Here is a 17,171-nt window from a genome sequence, read left to right as displayed (position 1 = left end):
GGTCATAGCAAACACCCTCTTCCAACAACACAAGAGAAGACTCTACACATGGACATCGCCAGATGGCCAACACCAAAATCAGATTGATTATATTCTTTGCAGCCAAAAATGGAGAAACTCTATACAGTCAGAAAACAACAAGACCGGGAGCTGACTGTGGCTGAGATCATGAACTCCTTATTGCCAAATTCAGACTTATATTGAAGAAAATAGGGAAAACCACTAGACCATTCAGGTATGACCTAAACCAAATCCCTTATGATTATACAGTGGAAGTGACAAATACATTTAAGGGACTAGATCTGATAGACAGAGTACCTGATGAACTATGGACAGGGACTCATGACATTGTAGAGGAGACAGGGATCAAGACCATCCCCAAGAAAAAGAAATGCAAAAAAGAAAAATGGCTGTCTGAGGAGGCCTTACAAATAGCTGTGAAAAGAAGAGAAGCAAAAAGCAAAGGAGAAAAGGAAAGATATACCCATTTGAATGCAGAGTTCCAAAGAATAGCAAGGAGAGATAAGAAAGCCTTCCTTAGAGATCAGGGCAAATAGAGGAAAACAATAGAATGGGAAAGACTAGAGATCTCGTCGAGAAAATTAGAGATACCAAGGGAACATTTCATGCAAAGATGGGCTCAGTAAAGGACAGAAATGGTATGGACATAACAGAAGCAGAAGATATTAAGAAGAGATGGCAAGAATACACAGAAGAATTGTATTAAAAAAGATCTTCATGACCCAGATAATCACAATGGTGTGATCACTCATCTACAGCCAGACATCCTAGAATGTGAAGTCAAGTGGGCCTTAGACAGCATCACTATGAACAAAGCTAGTGGAGGTGATAGAATTCCAGTTGAGCTGTTTCAAATCCTGAAAGATGATGCTGTGAAAGTGCTGCACTCAATATGCCAGCAAATTTGGAAAACTCAGCAGTGGCCACAGGACTGGAAAAGGTCAGTTTTCATTCCAATCCCAAAGAAAGGCAATGCCAAAGAATGCTCACACTACCACACAATTGCACTCATCTCACATGCTAGTAAAGTAATGCTCAAAATTCTCCAAGCCAGGCTTCAGCAATACGTGAACCATGAACTTCCAGATTTTCAAGCTGGTTTTAGAAAAGGCAGAGGAACCAGAGATCAAATTGCCAGCACATGCTGGATCATCGGAAAAGCAAGAGAGTTCCAGAAAAACATCTATTTCTGCTTTATTGACTATGCCAAAGCCTTTGACTGTGTGGATCACAATAAACTGTGGAAAATTCTGAAAGAGACAGGAAGACCAGACCACCTGACTTGCCTCTTGAGAAATCTGTATGCAGGTAAAGAAGCAGTGGTTAGAACTGGACATGGCAAAACAGACTGGTTCCACATAGGAAAAGGAGTATGTCAAGGCTGTATGTTGTCAGTCTGCTTATTTAACTTATATCCAGAGTACATCATGAGAAATGCTGGGCTGGATGAAGCACAAGCTGGAATCAAGATTGCTGGGAGAAATCTCAATAACCTCACATATGCAGATGACACCACCCTTATGGCAGAAAGTGAAGAAGAACTAAAGAGCTTCTTGAAAGTGAAAGAGGAGAGTGAAAAAGTTGGCTGAAAGCTCAACATTCAAAAAATGAAGATCATGGCATCTGGTCCCATCACCTCATGGCAAATAGATGGGGAAACAGTGGAAACAGTGTCAGACTTTATTTTGGGGGGCTCCAAAATCACTGCAGATGGTGATTGCAGCCATGAAATTAAAGGACGCTTACTCCTTGGAAGGAAAGTTATGGCCAACCTAGACAGCATATTAAAAAGCAGAGATATTACTTTGCCAACAAAGGTCCATCTAGTCAAGGCTATGGTTTTTCCAGTGGTCATGTATAGATGTGAGAGTTGGACTATGAAGAAAGCTGAGCACCAACGAATTGATGCTTTTGAACTGTGATGTTGAAGAAGACTCTTGAGAGTTGCTTGGACTGCAAGGAGACCTGACCAGTCCATCCTAAAGGAGATCAGTCCTGAATGTTCTTTGGAAGGGCTGATGCTGAAGCTGAAACTCCAGCACTTTGGCCATCTCATGCAAAGAGCTGACTCATTGGAAAAGACTCTGATGCTGGGCAAGATTGAGGGCAGGAGGAAAAGGGGACGACAGAGGATGAGATGGCTGGATGGCATCACTGACTCAATGGACATGAGTTTGGGTGAACTCTGGGAGTTGGTGATGGACAGGGAGGCCTGGCGTGCTGTGGTCCATGGGGTCACAAAGAGTCAGACATGACTGAGCGACTGAACTGAACTTGGTCACAAAGTTTGGGACATGCAGCATACTAAGTTTTAGATAGTCAAATGCATGTACGTACCTCAAAAGCTCTAAAACAAGACCAGCTGAATTTATCTGACTCCACATTTCTCACATTTGGGCTGCTCTGATAGCTCAGTTGGTAAGGAATCCTCCTGCAATGCAGGAGACCCCAGTTTGATTCCTGGGTTGGGAAGATCCACTAGAGAAGAGATTGGATATCTACACCAGTATTCTTGGGCCTCCCTTGTGGCTCAACTGGCAAGAATCCGCCTGCAATGCAGGAGACCTGGGTTTGATCCCTGGGTTGCAAAGATCCCCAGGAGAAGGGAAAGGCTATGCACTCCAGTATTCTGGCCGGGAGAATTCCTGGAGAATTCTAAGTCCATGGGGTCACAAAAAGTTGGACACAACTTTGCGACTGAACACCAGATAACTACCTTAAGCTGTATAAATTCTCTCAGATTCGCCAATGACTAATTAAAAGGACCCTGAGAGCCTTAGAGTCCACCACAGAGACCACCTGGACAGACTAGAAACCTGATTGGCTATTCAAGCAGTCTACTTCTAACTCTGCCTTCTATTCACTCTGCCTTCTAGAACCTTGCCTAGAATTTTAAACCACAAATTTAACTCTGCATTGCATAAACTTGGAACTCTCTAAGTTGCTACATGAGAGCAAGCTGTCTTTCTAAATAAAATACCAGGTCCCACAAAGCCTAACATTAATCATCCACAGTACCTACTCCAGTGTTAGATACCAGCAGGCAAACCAACCAGTACTTGTTGTTTAGAAGTTAGAAAGATATTAAAAACTGAACAATTAGCTCTGCAAACCAGTAGCAGGAGCCCCTCCCTCCTCCTAATCACAGGGTGATAGAAAAGCAAAACAACAAAATACATCTGTATTCAAGGAAAAACTGAACCCATCTTAGTACATATCAACCCTGTTGGTTTTTCTGGTTTTATATGTAAAATATTACAAATATTTTTTTTAAGTCTTCTGGTGTAAAACATGTTAAAGAGTACCAAAGTATCAGTAAAATAATTTGCTTTGTAAAAAGAGAGAGAAGAGAAAGGGCCAGAAGCAATAAGGAAGAGTAACAAAGATGGCAGTCCACATTCTCAAGAACACCGTGTAGTTCACCCCAAACTTGGGAGTTCGCAGAAGGCAGCCCTGAGTTAGGAGCAGGAGGCTGCCACCTTTCTTTCTTCCATCCCTCAGGGGGCAATCAGTGAGCTAAACTGAACTACTCATTTGCAAAAGATTGGGCTGGTAGGGAATGGGCACAGATGAGGGTAAATTAAGCCAGCCCTATTTTCTCTGGCTCTTTTTAAAATTCTTTAGCTAAAAATAGCCTCCAAATTATAGCATCAGCTGCTAATCTAAAATGTTATCTCCTTGTCCTGGCCCACCAGCCTGCTTCCTGAGTGCTCTGGGCTACAGAGTGAGGAAATGGAGAAGAGAGTAAAGTCTACTTAAAATTAACAGTACTAGATTTCAGAGGTGGCATAATCTCAAGAGACAACGTGGCCAGGGACGAAGACTTTGGATAGATCGGGGTCCTAGAGAAGAGGCCCAGACAGGTTAATTGTCTTAAATATATAAGTAACTTAGTCACTTATATGGAATAAGAGGTTGTCTTCTGCCTCTAACACAAAGCACATACTCTTCTAAAGCTAAACTCTTCCTATATGTCAATGGCTCCACTCACAAATTTATACAACTAGAAAACGAAAGGATTGCTCTTACTTCTGATCCTCTACATGACAAGTCTAGCTTACCCTGGGAGGTGATAATGACTGTTAAGATACTGTCCAGTATAAGGCATCAATGGCAAGTCCACTCTGGTCTGATATGGTAAAAAAAAAAAAAACAGAAAAACACACTAGGGTAAACATTTTGGCATAGGCTAAATCAAGAGAGTTGGACCATAAAGAAGGCTGGGTATCCTTGAAGAATTGATGCTTTTGAACTGTGGTGCTAGAGAAGACTCTTGACAGTCCCTTGGACATCAAGGAGATCAAACCAGTCAATTCTAAAGGAAATCAACCCTGAATATTCACTGGAAGGACTGATGCTAAAGCTCCTATACTTTGGCAACTTGATGTGAAGAACCAACTCACTGGAAAAGATCCTGATTCTGGGAAAATTGAGGGCAAGAGAAGGAGGCAACAGAGGATGAGATGGTTGAATGACATCACTGACTCAATGGACAGCGTCTGAGCAAACTCTGGGATATAGTGAAGGACAGGGAAGCCTGGTGTGCTGTAGTTCAGGCGGTCACAAAGAGTCGGACACAACTTAGCGACTGAACAAACCGTGGACAGTAAAAGTGAGCTCAGGAGTTGGACTGTATGGATTCACATCCCATCTTCAGCACTTGATAATTGGACAGCTTATTTAACTTCCCCAAGTTCCATTTCCCCATCAGTAAAATGAGAACATGCTGTACACGTGAGCTGGCACCATGTTCACAAAGAGCCTTAGCGAACACTTAGCATAGTACCCGGCAGGAACCAAGTGCTCAATGAACGTTAGGTAATACTAGTCCTACTCTACTTTCACAGATATCTTCTCTTGATATTCACAGTTATCAAGCTTTGATTCTACTCAGTGGAAGCCTGGAGACATGGCCCCCAGTTTTTTGTCCCTAAGGCACATACTTTAATACTGATCAAAAAAGAGCCTCAGTTACTACTCCTGTTGCTGTTACGACTCCTCCTTCTGTACCACTTGGATTACTGTGCATGTCTTTTTTCTCTCCTTTCTGTCCTTTGCTCTCAAAATTCCACCCACCTGCTCTCTCATTAACTTGGGCTTGTATTTCCTTTGTAGAAACATTCATTGTGGTTCAAATCCCATCTCTAGCACTATCTGTCTGTGTGATGGTGGGAAAGTTTCCGAACCTCTGTGACACTCAGTTTACTTATATGTATCTAACATAAGGCTATAAAGTGAAGTTGCTCAGTCGTGTCCGACTCTTTGAGACCCCATGAACTGTAGCCTACCCGGCTCCTCTATCCAAGGGATTTCCAGGCAATAGTCCTGGAGTGGATTGCCATTTCCTTCTCCAGGGGATCTTCCCAACCCAGGGATCAAACCCAGGTCTACTGCATTGTACACAGACGCTTCACCGTCTGAGCCATCAGGGAAAAAAGGATTGAATAAGATAATATTCCTGAAGTGCTTATACATGAAAGCCCTCAGTACATGTGAGCCATTTCTCAATTTCTCATCAGTATACGGTAGACTGGGGGACTTGGAACAGTACCAGATTCTCTCCCTGCACTAAAAAAGGGAGAGCATTACATCTGTCAAATAGCCTGTATGAAAATCTACATTTGTAAATAGTTTAGCATATTTATAAAAAGTTCACCTCTCCAAGACTCATTTTCTAAATGTCAGGACCATCATGATGATAAGAGCCCAAATTAAAGTCCTTCATCCAGACACTCAACTGCTCATGCTGCAGGGGATTTATCTGCTAAAACCTGGCTTCCCAGGTGGCACAGTGGTAAAGAATCCACCTGCAATCCAGGAGGTACAAGAAATGCAGGTTTGATCCCTGGGTTGGGAAGATCCCCTGGAGAAGGAAATGGCAATCCACTCCAGAATTCTTGTCTGGAGAATGCCATGGACAGAGAAGCCTGGTGAGGCAAAGAGTTGGATGTGACTGAGGACAGCACATCTGCTAAAAGATCTCGGGACACTACATAGTGGGCTTTCACCAGGAAAGGGTCATAGCTGATTTATGATAGAGCCACAAATAAGAGCAGCTTGGGAGAAGGAGGTGGGCAAAGAAAGTGAACGTACCCCCCACCCTCACCTCCCAACTGGACCCCCCAGATCCACTGTAAGGGGCTTCTGGTATAAGCAAGGCAGGGATGGAGGAGGGAGGAGGGAGGAGGAGAAGGAGGATAAAGGTATTGCCTCAATGGATGTTCCTTTTCATGATGTGCATTGATTTTGTTTATGGAAACAGATTCTTTAAAGTAATTTTGGGCTCCCCTTGTGGCTCAGCTGAAAAAGAATCCACCCGCAATGCAGGAGACCTGGGTTTGATCCCTGGGTTGGGAAGATCCCCTGGAGAAGGGAAAGGCTACCCACTCCAGTATTCTGGCCTAGAGAATTCCATGGAATGTAGTCCATGGGATCGCAAAGAGTCGGACACAACTGAGCATCTTTCACTTCCTTTCTTTTAAAGCAATTTAGATAAACCTAAGTCACTCACCTAGAGCCAGACATCCTGGAATGTGAAGTCAAGTGGGCCTTAGAAAGCATCACTATGAACAAAGCTAGTGGAGGTGATAGAATTCCAGTTGAGCTATTTCACATCTGGAAAGATGATGCTGTGAAAGTGCTGCACTCAATATGCCAGCAAATTTGGAAAACTCAGCAGTGGCCACAGGACTGGAAAAGGTCAGTTTTCATTCCAATCCCAAAGAAAGGCAATGCTAAAGAATGCTCAAGCTACCACACAATTGCACTCATCTCACACGCTAGTAAAGTAATGCTCAAAATTCTCCAAGCCAGGCTTCAGCAATATGTGAACCATGAACTTCCAGATGTTCAAGCTGGTTTCAGAAAAGGCAGAGGAACCAGAGATCAAATTGCCAACATTCGCTGGATCATCGGAAAGCAAAAGAGTTCCAGAAAAACATCTATTTCTGCTTTATTGACTATGCCAAAGCCTTTGACTGTGTGGATCACAATACACTGTGGAAAATTCTGAAAGAGATGGGAATACCAGACCACCTGACCTGCCTCTTGAGAAACCTATATGCAGGTCAGGAAGCAACAGTTAGAACTGGACATGGAACAACAGACTGGTTCCAGATAGGAAAAGGAGTATGTCAAGGCTGTATATTGTCACCCTGCTTATTTAACTTCTATGCAGAGTACATCATGAGAAATGCTGGGCTGGATGAAGCACAAGCTGGAATCAAGATTGCTGGGAGAAATCTCTATAACCTCAGATATGCAGATGATACCACCCTTATGGCAGAAAGTGAAGAGGAAATAAAAAGCCTCTTGATGAAAGTGAAAGTGGAGAATGAAAAAGTTGGCTTAAAGCTCAACATTCAAAAAATGAAGATCATGGCATCTGGTCCCATCACTTTATGGGAAATAGATGGAGAAACAGTGGGAACAGTGTCAGACTTTATTTTGGGGGGCTCCAAAAATCAGTGCAGATGGTAACTGCAGCCATGAAATTTAAAGACACTTACTCCTTGGAAGGAAAGTTATGACTAACCTAGATAGCATATTCAAAAGCAGAGACATTACTTTGCCAACAAAGGTCCATCTAGTCAAGGCTATGGTTTTTCCAGTAGTCATGCATGGATGTGAGAGTTGGACTGTGAAGAAGGTGAGCACCGAAGAATTGATGGTTTTGAACTGTGGTGTTGGAGAAGACTCTTGAGAGTCCCTTGGACTGCAAGGAGATCCAACCAGTCCATGCTGAAGGAGATCAGCCCTGGGATTTCTTTGGAGGGAATGATGCTGAAGCTGAAACGCCAGTACTTTGGCCACCGCATGTAAAGAGTTGACTCACTGGAAAAGACTCTGATGCTGGGAGGGATTGGGGGCAGGAGGAGAAGGGGATGACAGAGGATGAGATGGCTGGATGGCATCACCGACTTGATGGACGTGAGTTTGAGTGAACTCCGGGAGATGGTGATGGACAGGGAGGCCTGGCATGCTGCAATTCATGAGGTTGCAAAGAGCTGGACGTGACTGAGCGACTGAACTGAACTGAAGTTAGAATTTAACCTCCCTTTTCTGTTCCCAAAAGAGGACAAGAAAGTAGGGGAACCAAGAGGAAACTGGGGCATCCGGACAAGGTGGAGGAACAAATGAAGGATTTCCTGATGTGCAGCACATCCAATATGGTATACCCGGCCGCAGACAGGCACAGGCTTGTAAAGGAAGCATCGCGCTAACCTCACTTACTCTCAGGGTCAAATAGACTACTGATTTGAGCCCCCCACCTCTCAAGCTTCACTGTGGCTACTATGATCTGAATAAAAAAGTTCATGTTCTATTTACTCTTCCCTTCTCACAAGGTCCAGGACAAGCAACAGAATGAGAGATAGGAAGGGATGAAGACACAGCCTACGGGACCCAGGAAAGTTTGTCTTTGTGAGCACCCCTGCCTCCAGCAGCAATGAAGACACCAACTTGCAAGCAACATACACCACGTACATGGAGCTTCTAATTTTACAACCCAATGCTTCCAACAAAGAAGGGGTGCAGCGGCCAGGGGAGTGCAGTTCACCTCATGTGTGGCATGTTCCAACTTGGACAACAATCAGTTTGGTGGACAGGGAAGTTCATCCCTGATTCAACTCAATGGGAGCCTTGATTCTCTGAGCAAGCATTTGCTGCTTGTCACCCATGTGGGAAATACAAATGCAGTGGCAGCATGGGCTGGCAAGGGGCTTGCCAGAGTGGGTTCTTGGCAGTGAGATATGTACACAAAAGGCTTTAAAGAAGGGCAGGCTCTGCTTTGGAAAGATAAACGTACTCAGTCAGCACAGTCTTAACTTTCTGCTTATCTCTGGGGGCCCTCTAAAGAAAAAACACAATACATATATCTGGATGAGCTAAACAATGGTGTTATGGGAAAACAACCAGGAATGGAGACAGAAAACCTGAGTTTCAGCTCCAGTCGTGCTACTGAGTCCTTTGTATGGCTACATACCTATCACTAACACTCCCAGGGCTCTGGATGGCTGCTTTTGGGTTATATAGTTAAATATATATAATCATATTTTATAAAATATAATTATATTTTTACATATTATATATGTATAATAGATATGTATGTATGTGTGTATATATATACATATATGTTGCTGTTTAGTCACTAAGTTGAGTCCAACTCTTTTACGACCCCATGGACTATAACTTGCCAGGCTCCTCCGTCCATGGGATTCCCAGGCAAGAATATACTGGAATGTGTTGCCATTTCCTCCTCCAGAGGATCTTCCTTACCAACTCAGGGATCAAACTCACATCTCTTGCAAATTTTCTCCATTGGTAGGCAGATTCTTTACCATTGAGCCACCAGGGAAGCTTAGACTCTTTCTCTCTCTCTCTGTCACTAGATATATAGTCTAAGCCTCAGTATCCTTATCAAGAAAAGATACATACTAACAGTATTTACTTTGTGGTGTAAAGGGAAGATTAAGATGATCTATGTCAAGGGCTGAGCACAGTGCCTAGTGTATAGTAAGTCTCAACAAAGTTTAGTCATCCTTTGACCACTTGTAAAGTGTGTAAGATATAAGTGAGCTCAATGGTCTCTTGCAGCCCTCGCACTATTTTTATTCTAAACTTTGGAGAGATAAAAGAAAACAGGCTCTGAGCATGCTGGCTAAGAAATCAAGTTTCAGTATTTAGAAAGCAAAGGCAAGTTTGCCATGCCTTCTACCGAATGGTGATACTCATGTTTTGTAATTTGAGATAACATTGATTACTGCCAGGCAAGTCAACTGGCAAATTAAAATAATGATCACAATGCTTGGAAAGTACTGCAAAATCAGAGCATAGTCATTTTCATATGGTTGAAGATCCATATTGAGATGCTTGGGAGGTTATAAATTCCTAGGGCAGGAAAGAGGCCTGAGTTAGTCTAGGTTCCCCTGGGAAACCACTCACTCTTTGATGAAGAGTCATTGAGTAAGTTAAGAACTACCTACACCTAGATTATTACTGTCCCATGAATGGCGATTGTTAAAGACGGATATATATTTGTAGACTCCATCTGCAAGTGTTCTCAAATCACTACCTTGTTACAGGGCTTTGCCTATATATGTATTTGTGAATGTGTGCCTCCTTTCCAATTCCCAATACACAATAGGACCTCTACACCATGGCCTGCCCATGAGGACAATGACGAAACTCTCCTGGGGCTGATGGGCCAGTGGGTAGAAGGCATTCCAGCAGAAAGTGATGTCTCCTGGTAAACCCAACCCATCTTTCCTAGTTTCCAGAGTTCTGCAGACTGGAGCTGGCCCACCCAGACTGGCACCACAAAATTCTATACACGCTATTAGAAATTCAAGTGTAGACAGTATCTTCAACTAGACCAAGCTATTAGATATTAATGCTCAGACAACACCTACCTCACTCCAGACCAGCATGGTACCGAATATGACCTGTAACCCATCAAAGAAATTGTCCCCTATGATGATCACAGTCGCACCTCCTGTCGTCCATCCTTCACTCGGGCTGATGGCTTTGATACAGGGAGTAGCTGCTTTTCAACACACATGAAAAAGAGAAGGAGTCTGCTGTTAGAACCAAACTTTAATGATGGGAGACTTGAGAAAAAGAAAAAAAAAATCTTTTATCTTTTCACGAAGAGAAAGTCCCTCAAGATCTCAGCCATTTCCTAGTCATGTTAGGACCTGAAACTTCATGGTGCAATTTCAGTTTTTAAAAGCATTTATTTTCTTTGTTTCTATTAAGATACAGATATTTTTACCCAAATCTTTTTCAAACCTGGAATCTTATGAAATAAAACATAGAAGTAAAATTTTTTTATGAAATGCTAAAGATTTTTTTTCATGGGTGACATTTTGGAATATACTAGAAATATTATAGAATTGCTTAATAATTAAATATATCTCCTGAACAGAAAACTCATAGATTTTTAGATAAACATTCATGTCCAATGGGAAGGGAAGAAAGAGAGTAGACTGGAACAGAACACCATTCTTGTTCCATGCCTTCTGTCTGTACCACTAGTGGAGCAATATTCCTGAATAAAAACCATTACATCTTTTGCAATAAATGTCATGGATCCCATTTTATAGACGCAAAGTATGCAGGTCATTCAGGGTGAATTATGTAACCAAATGGCTGAGTCAGGGCTGAACCACAGAAAGTCCCATGACCTTTGCTTGGTTGTCATTCCCAGGCATAAAACCCAAGAGCTGGCTTTTTCAAAACTTCCTATATCCTTTCTTTCCATTATAAATGGCCCTTGGAGATGGGAAATAATTTGCAAATACTGTGATTTCAGACTGGACGTGGTTTGCCCGATGAGCATGGCATGCTTTCAACAGAATTACTGGGCGTAAAAGAGATCTCTCAGGGAGTACTTTTGTGCCACTGAGAATTGTTAGCTCCACAATGCCATGCTGCTATTTCATGATCACTTTTATGAGCAAAAACCAAGCAAAATTCTAAAGCAAAGGAGATACGGTGTCAGGAGAGAAAATGAGACCCTCTTCTTTAATAAAAAGTGTATTAAGTACTTTAGACTGACTTTCCAAGTACTGAAACCAATGAGAGCACCAGTTAATTTTAACAGGAAAAAAAAAACTGGCAAAAAATTACTGGACTTTGTCAAATTTGGCAAAATGTCATGCTTCAACTTTTGCAAGAAGAAAAGAAAATATGAAGCCCAGCCCTAAGGGACCATGGCTCACGTGCCACCATACAAACAAGTAGAATGGGTTTGATTTTGAGTCAAATTAATCTTATAAAAATTGCACAGAGAAATTTGGAAATATCCAAACTAAACATTTCATGTTGGCTGAACTCATAGCAGTGCATTTACAACCAACACTGGGCAGTCCAGATGCCTTTTCTCTCCTCCACTTTCTCCCAAAAACAAAATAATTAATCAAGGAAACGTAAATGATTCATGGCTTGAAAATTCTTGTTCAATTTTTAACACTCATAAAGGTTGTGGATCAATGTTCCACAGACATAGGACTTTTTCATAAAATTTTCCCTTAAAAGTAACCATATTCAAATGCATGATTGAGTACTCCCAAACCAATGGTAGAACATGATGCATGATCCCAAGCAATTTATAAGAGAAATAAACTACATTTAACAACTATATAAAATTCTTAAAATATAAACAGTTTGGACACATTCTAGTCAATGTCTCAAAATCTTAATTCTTAATTCCTAACTCAGCATTTAGTTGCTAGAGTAGAATAGAAAAGGTATTACTATATCCTTAGATACTTCTGAGAAGAATAGAACATTGGTTTTACTGAACTGGTCCTAAAAAAGTCTCTCTGATGGCAAAGTGTGGAATCCAATGGTATCATTAAATGCTGACTCTGTGATTGCCCTCATTAACCAAAAATTAATCTTGGTGCTTATAACCTGTATTAGTTTAAGGATTTCTTCTGAGTTTTAACATTTTATTTTATTTGATTCACATAAGCATGTTCTTTTAGTTAAGTATGGGCGCCTCCAGGCTTTCTCATCATTGCACAAAAGGTGGCATCTGGGCATGTTAGTGTATCTTTGAGAGTCTCTCTTACAGGCAAAGAAGTTATAATAGCACATGGCCAAGAACTGCAGATTTTAGACTTGCACCAGCTTTCTTTTTTCCATTTGCTATTGTAGGATACAGAAGGCATGTAATTACACATATGTATATATTTATGTATAGATATAAGTACATATACATATATATCTATGTGATACAAGTACATATATGTATAGATGGTGTGCATATACATTCCAACATTTCCTAAGGAATCTAACAATGTTTTCAACCATTCAGAAACAAAGTTACAGGCCAACTAGTTGGAGCTAAATGAGCATCAAGTTAGTAGAGAAACACTGGTGAAGAAACAATATATGATACCATCTTCTTAGTTTTTTGGGAGGAAAAAAAAGGCTTGGAGGAAGTACTAAAGGAAAAAAGAGGCATCCCTGGGTCCATCCTACCCTTGTGTTCAATACAATCCACTATCCCTGTTGAGGGACTAGGTGCTAATCTCAGAACAAGTCAGTCAGGCATCTCTTTATAAGCTGAGACCTCAAAGTTTTCCAGGTATATATGTCTCCTGTACACCTATGTCATAGCTGTCTTAAGAGGAGTTGTTTGGGAAGCTTCCCTACTGCCCTACTGGGAAGACTGGAAAATCTGTAAAAGGAATCCTGGGCTGACCCACTGAGAGAGAGGGCTAAGGAAGGGATGTTACTGGCATTTAGTAACCTGAAGTCAAGAATGCTAAGTATTCAGTAAGATATAAGACAGTTCCCCAAACAAAAACCCTAAAAATGTCAACAAAGCAAGGTAGAAGACACTGTGACTAGCTAAATGGATCAGGCTCAAGAGCAGCTGTTAAGAACTCATAGATACACACCAGCCAAGGCAAGAAACACAAATGAACACAGCAGCCCAGGGTCTCAGAGCAAGCATGGGATGGCTGGCTGCTGACACCAAATCGGGGAGGCTCCAGCCATTGGTATCCCTACACAGATGCAGTCCCTGGGTGAGCTGGTCTTCTGATTTTTCAAAAGGAACCAGGAGCCCAGATTTTTATGTGAAATTTCCCAGTCTTCAAATGCTGGCAGCTAATTCATTTTTTTAAAATGTGTAGGCCAAACAAAATGTTTATGGATTTAAATTTAACTCATAGACTGCCATCTTACATTTTTACCCTAGTCACAAACTTGCCAGACTAAAAGCAGCCCAGGAAATACTTTCAATTGTGCCTAAAACTATAGGTACCCAAATGTTCACTGCAGTATTAATTGTGAAAAGCTTAAGTCTAAGTGTCCCCCTGAATAAGGGAGTGATTAAATAAATCATGATATATCCATATATAGGATATGTCAAGGGTCATTAGAACAGATGAAAAAATTTCTATAAACTGACATGGAAAGATATCAAAATATGTTAGTAAGTAAAAAAAAAAACCACAAAAAACAATTTGTAGCTTAATGAATAGTGTTATTCTATTAATCATAAAATGATATATATATGCTTATAGGCATGAGCGTGTGTAGTTATGTGTGAACAGGTGTGATAGACAAAAGTCTGGAAGGATGTCCAACTATCCCCAGTGGGTCTATATGGAAAAGGAAGTGACTAGAGAAGAGAGACTCTATTAAATTTTACTCTATAGATAGCGGTATGGTTTGAATTTTTCAATGAGCAGCTTCTAAGGTAGTATGTTTTAATTTTTAAAAAAGTAATAGAATGGCTGAGATCCAAAAGTCTCAAGCAATAAATGCTGGAGAGGGTGTGGAGAAAAGGGAACCCTCTTACACTGTTGGTGGGAATGCAAACTAGTACAGCCACTATGGAGAACAGTGTGGAGATTCCTTAAAAAACTGGAAATAGAACTGCCATACGACCCAGCAATCCCACTGCTGGGCATTCACACCGAGAAAACCAGAATTGAAAGAGAAACCTGTACCCCAATGTTCATCGCAGCACTGTTTATAATAGCCAGGACATGGAAGCAACCTAGATGTCCATCAGCAGATGAATGGATAAGAAAGCTGTGATACATATACACAATGGAGTATTACTCAGCCATTAAAAAGAATACATTTGAATCAGTTCTAATGAGGTGGATGAAACTGGAGCCGATTATACAGAGTGAAGTAAGCCAGAAAGAAAAACACCAATACAGTATACTAACACATATATATGGAATTTAGAAAGATGGTAACGATAACCCTGTATGCGAGACAGCAAAAAAGACAGAGATGTATAGAACAGTCTTTTGGGCTCTGTGGGAGAGGGAGAGGGTGGGATGATTTGGGAGAATGGCATTGAAACATATATAATATCATATAAGAAACGAATCGCCAATGTAGGTTTGATGCAGGATATAGGATGCTTGGGGACTGGTACACTGGGATGACCCAGAGAGATGGTATGGGGAGGGAGGTGGGAGGGGGGTTCAGAATTGGGAACACATGTACACCCATGGCAGATTCATGTTGATGTATGGCAAAACCAATACAGTATTGTAAAGTAAAATAAAGTAAAAAATAATAATAAATAATAAAAAAGAAAATTAAAGTTAAAAAAAGAGAAAAAAGTAACAGCAGAGCATTTAATTCTGTGAAAGATAAAAGCTGTAGGCTTTAGAATAAACTGATACTAATTTTTTTAAAGCCCAGATGTACTGACTAACAGATCCTGAGCCTTCCCCCGCCCCTTCTTCTCTTTGAGAAAGCTCAGAGGACATCTGTAGCAGCCATGGACTTGTTTTTCTTTCACTCAGGATATCCAGAGAGATACAGAAGAATGACAGTTCATAATAATCACAGTGGATGTATTCAGAGAAATCTGAAGGTGAAAAGTCTCATGAAAGAGTTCAACTCAACCCAGGAGTACAAGAATCAACACAATTCTATCTCGAAGGAAATATTATGGAATAGAGGAGAGGGGTGGATTTGAATACAAAACCATTTTTACTGACCAAATCTTGATTTAATTAATAAAAGACTCTTCCTTCCTCACCAATAAATTTTCACACTCTGGGTATCCACAAGGACAGTAAGCCAATTCCTGCTTCTAAATCTCATTAAAAATATAAGTCTGGGTTGGTTTTTTTTTTTCCCCCCAAACCTCTCCTCCCACCCCCAACAGCCACCCAAGTAAAGGAGATTTTCCTTCCTTCAAACTATGACAAAAACGTGATTACACTAGCACAGTTTAGCATAATGGCTCTGAAATGCTCGTGGCACATTGCAGAGTTAAAGTGGAAATTATTAGGTAGCTCTTCTTTGTTATAATAATGATCACTCCACAAATAAAAGCTCTTCTCCCAAAGGTACTGCAAGGCACAAAATGCTAATTCTGAAGATTATGTGTGTGCTTTTATTAAATATTACTATGCCCTGCCTGTTTGAGGGCTTCTCTGCTCTGATTGTTTTATGAGTACCATGTTAATGTCATTCCCATCTTACTAGCAGCAGGCACACATTTTAGCGTTTGTATGAGAGTTGATCAAAGGCCACGTGCTGGGGGAATTGCTGAGAAAACACGGACAAGCGATAAAAATCTAACAGATTAATTGGTTTAAATTTCATTTCAGGGTGTTGAACTTTGGCTCGGGACTCTAATACTACACCGTGAGTCAGGGCCTAATTACCAGATTTCCAATTTGTTTCTGAACAATGGTTGTGGTGAGAAGGAAAAGAGAGGGAAGAATGAGAAGAAAAAAAAATGAAAAAAAGAAATCATTCAGGCTCCAGTACATATTTAACAACTAATGTTCTGTGTGCAGACAATTGCACCAGGGGACATTTGCGCTCACCTGCTCTACTTGCAGAGTATTTATATTTCCTTTCAATAGCCACAGAAGGCAGAAGAAATCACGGATGGCCTCAGCAGTTTCAAATTTTCTGACTTACAGAATCAGTATTATAAGATTCTAATGCCTGCTCACCCACACGAGAAGTATCAGGCTCTTTATTAGCAGGTAAATTTATAAGCTGGATCGCCCCTCAGCCTCCAATAGAAATGATCTATTTCCCTGATAGAAAGTCAGGGCCAGGAAAACCATGTTTACCTCAGGGTTTATGGGTGGCCTTGGGAATAAGGGTTAATTGAGCTCAGAGGTGCCTGCCCATTGAGGTGAATTAGTGGTGTGTGCAGCTATCAACAGGGGCCTGGGGCTGCTCTTATTTTTGCCTCTGAAATCTCTTTGTACCGTGATCAATACCTCTCTTGTTTGGGGTAGCCGAACAGATGACCTGGGCGCAGCATTTACCATCGCTTCTCCCTAAAATGAGGCTTTTGCAACAGTTGATGTCTCATTATAATGAAGTCTCATTAGAGATGTGTTGTTTGGTTCTTTTCTCCATCCCTGTATTTAAATACGACTGGCAAGCAACACTTTAGTTGGTAAAAAGTACAAATCCAGAAAAGTTCTAAACTCATTTAAATCTCAAAATAAAATTCCATTGAAGGTTATTTTCCATTTCCTTTGTGTATGGTTATTCAAAAATGGAAGCCCTCTTTTTCCAGCATTCTGTTCTGTTATCTAGAACTCTCTACTACTGATGAACATTTCTACAGAGCAGATACCAATGCTTACAATGCAGATGAAGATGCTGGCACCAACCCTTAATGGCCTCTG

General features: G+C 41.1%; 1 protein-coding gene across 4 annotated transcripts in view; it reads right to left on the bottom strand.

Annotated features, from left to right (window-relative positions):
• Positions 1-17,171, bottom strand: part of EBF1 (EBF transcription factor 1) — a 410,044-nt gene that overhangs the window by 98,764 nt on the left and 294,109 nt on the right. For 2 of the 4 annotated variants that reach the window (XM_040239659.1, XM_040239662.1), the window contains exon 9: positions 10,431-10,564. In XM_040239659.1, the coding sequence (XP_040095593.1) occupies positions 10,431-10,564 (134 nt within the window). The remainder of the gene's footprint in view (positions 1-10,430; positions 10,565-17,171) is intronic. The other 2 variants (XM_040239661.1, XM_040239663.1) reach the window with 1 other exon arrangement.

Source organism: Oryx dammah, unplaced genomic scaffold (assembly GCF_014754425.2).
Source record: "Oryx dammah isolate SB20612 unplaced genomic scaffold, SCBI_Odam_1.1 HiC_scaffold_5, whole genome shotgun sequence".
Lineage (NCBI taxonomy): Eukaryota > Metazoa > Chordata > Mammalia > Artiodactyla > Bovidae > Oryx > Oryx dammah.
This window is presented reverse-complemented; position numbering and strand designations above follow the sequence as displayed.